At 34.9% G+C, this 12169-nt stretch overlaps 1 protein-coding gene across 1 annotated transcript in view; it reads right to left on the bottom strand.

Moving 5' to 3' along the window:
- Window positions 1-402: 402 nt before the first annotated feature.
- The window catches only part of LOC123658098 (peroxidase-like), a 30778-nt gene continuing 19011 nt past the window's right edge, over window positions 403-12169 (bottom strand). The window contains exons 9-13 of the mRNA XM_045593567.1: window positions 11455-11738; window positions 10381-10536; window positions 3867-3987; window positions 3078-3258; window positions 403-2622 (exon numbers count right to left, since the gene is read on the bottom strand). Of these exons, the coding sequence (XP_045449523.1) occupies window positions 2487-2622; window positions 3078-3258; window positions 3867-3987; window positions 10381-10536; window positions 11455-11738 (878 nt within the window). The 3' untranslated portion in view covers window positions 403-2486. The remainder of the gene's footprint in view (window positions 2623-3077; window positions 3259-3866; window positions 3988-10380; window positions 10537-11454; window positions 11739-12169) is intronic.

The following is a 12169-nucleotide window of genomic DNA, read 5'->3' as shown; positions in this document are numbered from 1 at the left end:
TCATAATCGTCGATCAAGACTTTCAACTAAAGGGTAAGTTAAAGACTTTCAAAGATTCGTCATTATTATTATTCTTCTAAATAGAGATTCTCAAGAATTTTAGTGATGATTCGACAAAATGTCTATTTTGCCACGGACCACCAACAACTTGGGGAGTATTATTTTATATAACTGTTAAAAATTCCATATATAGGTATATAAAAAACTATATTTGCCTGCGCTTTTTAATTTTAGATATAAATAAAGAAACAAAAACAATGAACAAAACCGAATGGAACAAATAAGCGTAGTAAGACTTACTCACTTTGCGACCCATTTTTGCGGACACTGACTACCGGACCACCGGTTACGGTCGTTAAGCACCACTGCTTTAAAAGGTTCAATTTAATAAAAACCATATAATGTTAATAAATAACTTTAATAAACTAAAAAAGTAAATATTATGGAATTAAATTCGATACAAAGGTATATACACTAATCAAAAAGAAATACTATTTTAAATGGCAAGCCAAAATGTGACCTAGAAAAGCAAAACTTATCTCTTGACAAATAGTAAAGAGCGTCGGTAGATTTATTACATTTATTGTATGACAACATATATAGAGCTTTTAATAATTTTACATATAATATTTGTATAATATTCCATATTAAAAATATATTCTATAAACGAAAATAAGCATTAATAATATAGTTGATAGGAAAATAAGTATTCACAAAAAACAATTTATTTTAGCGAATACATAATCGTTTTATAACATGGCTGCCAAATGCAAAAACCAATTTAATAAAAATATTTAATAACCAAATTAAGTGAGTTAATCTATATTTTAATCTTTTAAATGATATCTCTGTTGACTTATATTGTCCAATTGTATTACAATCGAAATACCTAAATTAAAATTATTCGCTAATAGGTGTCATCAAGTCTTTGGTAGAATGGCGCAAATATTCGAAACGTCTAGCGTTTGTTACATATTTTTTGATACTAAATTAGTTCCTAAATATTTTCAAATTGTGGCTTAAATTAAAAAATCCGCTAAAAGAAAATAAAAATTAAATATAATTTTAATATCCATTAAATCTCGTTTCGCTATTATTGTTACATAGTATTAAGTATAGGGATTTTACAACGGTTTTCGGTAAGTACGTCACCTTTTTTTAGAAAACTACATTTAGGTATGTCAAAAAAAAAACTATAATTGTGCATTATAATTCAATTACTTTTAAGAATATATGAATTATGTATCATTGTATAAACACAAGCTGTGAAAATGGAATTTCTTAAACCTAAGTTCTAGTATTTTGAAATGCAAGCGATTTGAGTAGTCCCAGTGGAGTTTTAGCTGATCGCATTTAGTCAGACGTTTCTGTTACAAGTTTTGATATGCGAACTGACGTCAATGTCGGAAATGTCTAAAATGGCCGCCGCGAAATCTGACCGTTAACATCGTAATGGTTACCATAATATTAACTTCAGATCTATAAAATAGCAAAAGCGCATCATGGTTCGCTTATGAACTTGTTAAAAGAAACGTCTGATTACGCGAATGACCTAATTTTACACTAAAGTCCCTGATCTTTTAATATATAGGTCTCAAGGACTGTAACACGTCTTTATAGGACTAACGTCATAAGTGATTTATTTTACGTTATCACAGCCTCTGCACAACATGGCGTCCGTAGGAAACGGACATGATTTTAGTTTGACCTATCTACAATTTTTATGCAAGTCAAAATTTTATTCTAGACATAATAGGTAGATTGTAAATGTAAACAACCACAATACTGAAAAACTCGATTTGTAAATTAAGATCTGCGGTACGCACAACATCGTTAATCAAAATTTATAGATAAAACAAAACAAAACTATATTTCAAGCTGCGATTAATGTCCAATCATCTAATACATTTGACTAATAAAATTAATATAATAAGTATCAGTCATTAAATTTCTATAAAAGCACCATTCATAAGTAATTGAATTCTTTTTAAACAATACTTTCGAAAAATAATTAAAAACAATTTTAACGTTTGCTTTCACTTAAATCTCTCCGCAGACCTACGGAAAACTACGGATAAATACTAATATATAATTATCCTATACTCATTTTCTATGTATTTTTTATATGAGAATGTCTAATGTAATAAAAATGTTTATACCTAAAGTCTAAATAATGTCAATATTTTATAATAAGTCTACAAATTTTCAGACAAATAGGACATCAAAATGGACTATAATATGACCTTGCCATTAGAAGTTTCTGTTAGTGTCGTACGTCCAGTTGGCTACTAGAACAAAATACATAAATAGTGGATCTTCAGACACATTCGAAAATATTAGTCGTTTCATAAGAAGGTATTTTCAAGCCTCAAGATAGAATTTCTTACGCCTTTAAATTTAGTAGGAACTTATACCCGATTTGGTCAACTATACATATATCTAACAGAAAATTCTGATGATGAATATATAAAATATAGGCTGCCAGTCTATTTGGTTGAATTAGTGCCCACTTTGTTTTTGATCCATTTGTTGGTTCGCGTCAAGATGTCAGGTTGTTCGGATGGGTCCTGCCAGGCTTCGAGGTTAACTCTCTTAATCGCGTCGCAAGATACGATAGGGTTGCTGGAACAAAAATAAATTACTTGAACAGTGAATTAAATGTTTTTGACGAAAACGGGGGAATCTCGGTTCAAGGATGTCATTATTACCGATTTAATACGGATCGATAGGACAGTCGAAATAAGTCAATATTTATTTGTATTTGTATATACTTAGTCTTGTTTTGTGTCTTTGTGAGTTTATCCACCGTGCTTCGCAGGGTTGGTCCCGATTTTTGATAATAAAAACCTTGTAGGTGATGTTGGTATAGGTTATAGTAAAAAAATATTTCGCCTGTCTTAGTCAATGCTCAGTCAATCAATCATCCTTTCGTTGAAGGTAGGTGGTAGGCTGGTAGCTTTATATGGAAGAATACGGAAAGCAACTTCCTCCCCGGCCTCAGCTGCAGCTCGGCCAGCTGCCGCTTGCTGAAGGCGCCGGCCTCGTGCGCGTGCGTGTAGAAGTGTTATATCACTCACTCGCCGGAGGGCGGTCGGAAGACGTCCCGCTGCAGCGCGGCGAGGCGCGTGTTGGAACACAGAAGGGCGGCGAGCGAGGCGCGCCGCAGCTCGGCCAGCTGCCGCTTGCTGAAGGCGCCGGCCTCGTGCGCGTGCGTGTAGAAGTACCGGTCGGCGACCCGCGTGCGATGCAGCTGCTCCCCTGTAGGCAGAAACATATTTATTAGCCGATCACATTATTGACCACCACTTTATGCAAAGCCGGACTGACCATCTAATAATCAAAAGAGGCATGAATCGATAATGAAATCATTTTTTCGGATTTTTATCACGGTTTATTAAGTTTTTAAATGCTCATCGTTTCGGATACTTTACATCAACCATGGTCATGTCACGGGAGAAACAATAGGTATGAATCGAGTTTGTTCTACTACAATTAAATTCCGCTTACTCCTCCTAGGACCCATCAATTCGAGTGAAAAATCCAGACAGATCCTACCCTATGGAAAAAATCACATAAAACATGGACAAATGCAAATCAAATTCTCATACCGAGTTATAATAATCTATCAAATCTCATAGACTCTCATAACCCCTGTATGATAATAGGGTCTGCATTTATCCATGCTTTATGAGATTTTTTCTACAGGGTACCACAAAATAGTACAAGAAGTGGAGTGTGTTCTGTTGTATCCTCATGTATTCGATCTTCTTGACCTATCTATACCTGAGTATCCATTTTTAAATCAAACAAACTGCACACACACATAGACACATATAGAAAATTATTATAGAATCAACTATACTCACTGATCAAACATGTAGCAGTAGGTCCGAGGAGAGAGCCGTCGAGGGGAATTTCAGACATTAATCCAACTACAAGATCTATGTCAATTGGATCTTCATATACGCGTTGCAACGATTTAATTGTCTGAAACAAATACAAAATTATTTATTTAATATAAATAATAATTTATATAAAAATAGTAGAAAACCGAGTAATCAGCAGTTTCTTTGCTAAGCAATCTTTTGTTCCTCTCCACACAATTAACGAATAGCTATAATCGCGAGATGTCCATGCAATTACTGATATTAGTTTATCCTCACCTTAATCTTTATGAATGTCGTGTTGCCTGTTATTAAAAAACTAATTACGTGTTTATGATGTTTTTGTTGTTCTTTTATTGTATACTCTGCAACGCTATTACGCTATACTATGCAACGCTATTTAAATAGAAGTACCTGGGTGACCGACTCGGTATTTTTAGTAATACGTGAAGGATTAGTAGAAGAGAGAGTTAAAATGAGTTGCTAGTGGTTTGGATGAAGTCTTTTTTAATAATGAATTAACGCACGATGTGTAACAAAAGAAATGCATAAAATAAAAATAAAAAATTACGGTAATGAAACAACTTTTTTCGGATTTTATCGCGGTTTATTATTATCTTTTGATTCCCGACGTTTCGGATACTTTACAGCAACCATGGTCACGGGGGGACTGAGGTGTCAGACGTCCCAACGTTACAAAGTTATTCGAAACTACCCGACATACATCAATATCTTATATAGTCCTATCTACGCAGAATGTGCTAATTGAGTCTTTAATCTGTGGTGAATTATGCTTGGTTTTTGATTTAATTATATTAATAATGGGGTCCTAAGCAGGTGGTAATTGCCAGCCATCTTCTCTATTGAAATTTGGATGTTTTTTAATTTCAATAGCCTCAAGGATCATCCTTGGTTGGAATCGGTGTTCTTTTGCGAGGATCTGTGGTTTATCGAATCTAATATAATGGCTAGCTGTGTCTAGACTGTGTTCACAGATTGCGGACTTAGTATAGCGACGATGTTTTAAGTCAGCTATATGTTCTTTAACGCGAGTTTTGATCGATCGTTTTGTTTGTCCTATATAAGAGAGACCACAGTCACAATCAAGCTTGTATACTCCTGCATCTTGTAAGGGTATATGACACTTGACAGATGGTAAAAATTGACTTATCGTTTTTGGCGGCTTGAAAAAAATTTTTATAGAAGCTCGCTTTAAGATGAAGCCAATCTTGTCAGTGACCCCTTTCATAAAAGGTAGCACAGCAGGTACTCGTTCGACGGTGGCTGGTTTCACACGTTCACTGCGATGAGGACGCGGTACCCGAAGCTTGTTGTCTCGCAGTACTTGCTTGACATGTTGAAGTTCGGTCTCCAGGTGTCGCTCATCGCAGACCCCTCGTGCTCTCTGAAACAAAGATTTACCCACGGTAGCTAACTGTGTTGGATGATGGTGTGATTCACCGTTTAAGTACCTATCCGTATAGGTACTTAAACGGTGAATCACACCATCATCCGGATAGGTACTTAAACGGTGAATCACACCATCATCCAACACAGTTAGCTACCGTGGGTAAATCTTTGTTTCAGAGAGCACGAGGGGTCTGCGATGAGCGACACCTGGAGACCGAACTTCAACATGTCAAGCAAGTACTGCGAGACAACAAGCTTCGGGTACCGCGTCCTCATCGCAGTGAACGTGTGAAACCAGCCACCGTCGAACGAGTACCTGCTGTGCTACCTTTTATGAAAGGGGTCACTGACAAGATTGGCTTCATCTTAAAGCGAGCTTCTATAAAAACTTTTTTCAAGCCGCCAAAAACGATAAGTCAATTTTTACCATCTGTCAAGTGTCATATACCCTTACAAGATGCAGGAGTATACAAGCTTGATTGTGACTGTGGTCTCTCTTATATAGGACAAACAAAACGATCGATCAAAACTCGCGTTAAAGAACATATAGCTGACTTAAAACATCGTCGCTATACTAAGTCCGCAATCTGTGAACACAGTCTAGACACAGCTAGCCATTATATTAGATTCGATAAACCACAGATCCTCGCAAAAGAACACCGATTCCAACCAAGGATGATCCGTGAGGCTATTGAAATTAAAAAACATCCAAATTTCAATAGAGAAGATGGCTGGCAATTACCACCTGCTTGGGACCCCATTATTAATATAATTAAATCAAAAACCAAGCATAATTCACCACAGATTAAAGACTCAATTAGCACATTCTGCGTAGATAGGACTATATAAGATATTGATGTATGTCGGGTAGTTTCGAATAACTTTGTAACGTTGGGACGTCTGACACCTCAGTCCCCCCGTGACCATGGTTGCTGTAAAGTATCCGAAACGTCGGGAATCAAAAGATAATAATAAACCGCGATAAAATCCGAAAAAAGTTGTTTCATTAAATGAGTGAAATTCGCGTAAACATTAGAAAACAATAAATTACGGTAAATTAAAAATTGATGCAAATTACAAGATTATAAAATTACAAGATTGAGTGAAATTGCTTCTCAAAAACTGATAGGCGCTCAAACAAATCGTGTTTTTGGAAATAATATTTAAATGCGAATTACATATTTTTAAAATATGAATAATATTTTTGTTATATATATATATATATATATATATATATATATATATATACAGAATGGGGATGACAATACAATGATAATTGATACCACCAGTAATACTAGTTTATCAAAACCATCAAAAAAGTCCTTACATCAAAATCTAAAAAAAAAGATTTTTTTAAACTAAATAGGACAAATATTATAAAATTTTATTCCACCATATGTAACTATAGGTTCACTGACTTGTTATGACGCGCGATTACACAGCGAACTACTCTTGGATTGTTTGGACGGTAATAGTACTAATTTTTTTAATTTTCGATATGTCCGCCATGAATACTGATGCACATATTATATCCTCTTATAATGTTATTAATGAATTTTGAGATGATGTCGCCATTGGCGGCCACATTTTTTAATTTAATAAAAGCTCTAATAATTCTATTTTTTAACTCATCAACTGTATTTATATCTGTTGAGTACACATCGTTTTGTATATCGTGGCATTATAAATAAAATAAAAACTATTGTTACTATTAACACTTCAGCGTCTAATTTCGCACATATCACTTCATCATTCATCATTACAGCCTATACAGTCCACTGCTGGACATAGGCCTACACAAGTTTACGCCAAAAATAACGTGAACTCATGTGTTTTGCCCATAGTCACCACGCTGGGCAGGCGGGTTGGTGACCGCAGTACTGGCTTTATCGCACCGAAGACGCTGCTGCCCGTCTTCGGCCTGTGTATTTCAAAGCCAGCAGTTGGATGGTTATCCCGCCATCGGTCGGCTTCTTAAGTTCCAAGGTGGTTGTGGAACCTTGTTATCCCTTAGTCGCCTCTTACGACACCCACGGGAAGAGAGGGGGTGGCTAAATTCTTTAGTGCCGTAGCCACACAGCACTTAATAACTATTAAACTAGATACTTATCACAATAAAAATCAAGCGTTAAATATCGCACAATTCACTCCAAGAGTCGTTCGAGATAATACAATAATTAATTAAAATGAACAAAACTGCACGAGACTTGCATATGAATAAATTTGTCAAATAAACGCGTGTGACATCAAGGAAAATGAGTACCTAAATAAACGGAACAGAGACAAGGCTTCAAACGACCGCGCGAAACGGTTGCTGGTCGCTTGTCGCGTACGCGGCGAGACTGGGGAAAACCCTTTAACCTGTTTACGCTAGCACAGCCCAGGGCTACCAGATGTACGATTTTAATCGTACTCATACGATTTTTTTATTTATTTATTTTATACTTTATTGTACACCACAAATATATTACAAACAAAGCATAAAGATAGTTACAGACAGTGAAGTACAATGGGCGGACTTATGGCTAATTAGCCATTTCTTTCGTTTTTTTACATTTTTACTCATCGCTAGATCGCTAGACCAAGATCATAAGCAAAATTTACGATTTTTATATTCCTATTACCTGGAAGCATTTTATAATTAAAGAAACGTAATTCACCGGCAAGCATAAATTTAGGAGAATTCTCCGCGTACCCAAATCTTTTACTTGAATGAAGACTCTTTGAATAACCATATAAAAGCTGTATTTGTTTGCTTTCTAACGAAACTTATAGTTTCTCTTTCGGTGATAATTGCGACTTGAAAAAAAAATACATTTTGAAATAAAAAAAAATTATAATTATAAAACACTGGCTCAATTTGCTTTAAGTTATGTTTTCCCCATTACAGTGCAGATTGTGAAAGAGCATTCAGCGAAGTTGATTTAATCAAAACAAAACTTAGAAACAGTTTATCCAATGATATAGCATGGACGCGGAGCACAAAGAATTTCGTACATTTACCCCTCATCTTTGGTCTTTGTCGATCGCGTATAAACATATTGCCGTTGCGCTCACACAGTTGTAGTGACAGCCGTATTCACAGTTTGTCAACCTTTTTACTTTTATTTTTTTTACCAAATTTAAGTCACAAGATTCATCGTTTTTTCATTTTTAATTTAAGTCAAAAGTTAACAATACTTATATTAAATGCGAATGTGTGTTTATTGGTGTCTTTTTTCACACAGCAACGGATCTAAGATTTTTTTGCATATACAAAGTATAGCCACCAAATTTTACAAATAGTAATATATACACTAACTTTAATTTATATATATGTATATATACTTATAACTTATATATAAGTTATTTTCTATGATTAAACAAAACATATTTTATTCTGTGACTAGACCGATCCACGGACAGACAGCGTAGATTTAGTGTAGTGTGCAAGCAACGAGTTCTAAGACATTCCAAAATCTAAACTCTACCGATTTTTTAAAGCTTCGTACTTTATATAAAATTTTGAGAACCACTGGCAGTAGGCAAAAAAGTCATTGTACGAAGTTCTTCGTACTCCGCGTCCGTGCTATACACGTTTATCCAATGATACCTTCTTACCTAAGCAATTAATAAGAAGAAACGAAAATTATATGAAGTTTAAGCCTACAACTTCTTTTATTAAAAAATGACCATAGAAAATGTTGTTTGAGTGTAACAAATAGTTTTATTGCATTTATTTTCTAAAACTAAACGAATTTTGATAATTTATAATAAAATTAGTACTTAGTCTTAAAAGGCTGTACGATCTTTTTATTTCAAAATTTTCTTGGCATACTTTTTTTTTTGTAGTTTGCGTACGATTACACTTTTTTTTGCACGGCAGCCCTGACGCTAGTACAGCCAGTTGTCCTTAACAATCTCAAGGTCAGTGCAACACATGTGCCATGACCCACATTGTTTGTTTCTTTCAGTTGCAAGATTGAATATTTTAATGTTATAACGTGGTATTTTATTAATAATTGTTGTTATTGTTGAGCAAAAGTTTCGCGAATATTTCGATCTTGAAATAAATATAGTCAATGTTAGCAACGAAATACTTAAACTTAATAAAGATTGTAAATTTGATATGCCATGTGTGTTCCCCGTGATATTACCTACTTAAAAAAATGTTAGATTCAGTATTTACATTCTCAGAATTTAAAATTTAAGCATTAAAAGAAACAATAATTTTTTAAAAAACAAAAATTATAAAAAGAAAATTATTAGAATCATACTGAATATTAAAACTATTTAAAAAATGTTTTTAATTTGTCTTAACCTACCTGACCTACCAAAATAGGTAACAATTTTGCACGTTTTTAATTACGCGTAATATTATGAAGTGACGAATCGATTGTTTGTACCGATCGCGTTCAAAGGGTCGTTAACCTGCGGGTGACAGTTCATTAATATTATACAACACGTAGAAATTTTAAAAAATGAAAAATCATATTTTGTGACTAAACTACTTGATGTATTTTATTGATTTTTTGTATGTGGGCTTGGAATGTCATTACATATACGATGTCAAATTTATCGCTGTATTATCATCCCCACCTGTATACAAGAATTGCTCGTTTAATAGTATTAGATAATACTATTAATAAGTTAAACATCATAAATATTTATAATTCACTAGTTAAAAAATATATATATTTATAATTCACAAGTTAAATATTTACAGATAGTTTTGGCAATGCTGGCAGCATTTCCCTGTTGAATCGCTATGCCAAAAAAATGCATCAGCCCTCTTGTTACCAGTAGAGGCAATAAGGCGAGGATTCATCTCATTAAAAATTTTTTTAGCACTGCTACTCCAAGATCAAATGTTTCGACTGTAAACGGCACAAAAATGTACTTTGGAATTAGTGACGCAAATTTGTGCCGTTTAGTCGTTTTAGCTTTTTCCGCTGCGGCTCCCGCTTTTAAGGCTGTCTCCGTGACGTGAGACGGAGCAACAGTGTCAACGCAGGTTGGGTCCCACAAAAGCGCCCGTCCCCTTTTCCAGGGAATCAATGGCGAATAATATTTCTTAGTAACCCAATTTAAGTAAAATATTTCTTACCGTGTCCGTCATGACGTCGGCGAGGTCTTGGAAGGAAGTGGTCGGTGGAAGTCCACACAGTGCGCGGTATTGCGTGTATGGAGCCATGCCGTGATCGCGTCCGCGCTGAATATCTATAGCTAACACGTCCAGCCCTCCCAGCCAGAAGTGATGCAGCTGTATACCAACACCAATTAGTGATTTTTATTTATGTCAAATACAGCAGGATATATCCTGCTCAAAATCTGAAGCAACCCGTTTGGGAAAGTAACTCAACCTTACAGACGAAGAACAACTGAATAATACTGCTCTCAAGCAGTGTTGCGTTTCTGTGGTAATCTGGACGAAGCTTGTGGGGAGGGTCAGGGGTAGAGTCAGAAACGCGTTTGATGTTGTGGGCGTCTATATGCTACGGTAACCACTTATGGGTGTGCTGTTCAGGTGGGCCGCAAGCTTGTTTGCCGACTTTGAAAAAAGATTGACACCTATTGACTTATTGGTACTTATTGACTTATTGGTACATTTTGACTTATTGGTACCTGTTGACTGATTGGTACCTTTTGACTTATTGGTACCTTTTGACTTATTGGTACATGTTGATTTGTTTTATATTTGACTATTGACTTATTGATGCCTAACTATCTAGTCTTATTGTATTTAGTACCAGCTGACCTGATAGGCTTTCTTATGTCTTGTAGCAATCTCTCAAATGCGGGAAGTTTAAGGAATAGTTACATATCCTAAAATTATATGATTTTCTGTGCAACTTTCTTAATTTCTTATTCCATAAGAACCATTTACAACGTATTAAAAAATATGTGAGAACAATTAATTTCATTTATAAAAATATCTTAACATACTTATGTAAATTACGCGTCACGTTGTTCGCCCGCAATGGACTCCTATACTACTTTACCGATTTTAATCAAATTTGCACACCGTGTGCAGTTTGATCCAACTTGAAAGATAGGCTATATTTTATTTTGACATATGTAATTATTATATTTAAGAAAAAAAATAAGGCGATACGAAGTTCGCCAGGTCAGCTCGTATAAATATAGATTAGAAATACAAAATATTTTGAGAGGAACTTACATCATCATCATAGTTCAAATCCATACGTTGACTCTTTTGATTCACCATTCCCCTAAGAAGATTCTCCAGACCCTTCTTCCCCACGAGCAATTGCGGGTTGAAGTAATTGTGCTTTAGGCGATGTGACGTCAAGTTGTTGTTCTCATCTAACATCTCGATGTCCTGGTCGAATTGGCTGTTCACGAAGTGGAAACCGGCGGTTGCGAACGAATTCGTTATAGTGGGGTCGATGTCCTGGTTGTAACCGTTGTCGTAGCCATCGTATAGCTCATCGTAAGTTTTGCCTGAAATACAATTAAAATTTATGTATTTATTTACTTCACTGTACTACAAAACTGAACATACTATTTTGAGCAAAAGGCGGACTTAAAGACGTACAGATTTGTTTCACAGTGGGCCTTATTATAAAAATATATAATTAACTAATTAATTCTTGGATTTAATAGCTTTCAATTATCCCGATGAAGCACTGTCGATTTCCTAAATATCACGTAAGATAGAAAATACACTAAGGAGAGTGATCGGTGTGGTTGAGATTGTAAGCTAAATTGAGTATTAGAAGCAAAAAAAAACAACACAATGTACTCCAGGCTTACAACTTAATACCTACATATTGAAACATATGCTTATATACATACATATTGAGACAAATGCTTATATACATACATATATCATTTATATTGTAAGAACGTTTGTTGTGTGATCAAACAAAGTC

Source organism: Melitaea cinxia, chromosome 11 (genome assembly GCF_905220565.1).
Source record: "Melitaea cinxia chromosome 11, ilMelCinx1.1, whole genome shotgun sequence".
Classification (NCBI taxonomy): Eukaryota; Metazoa; Arthropoda; class Insecta; order Lepidoptera; family Nymphalidae; genus Melitaea; species Melitaea cinxia.
The sequence above is the reverse complement of the archived record's forward strand: the minus strand, read 5'-3'. Positions and strand labels throughout refer to the sequence as shown.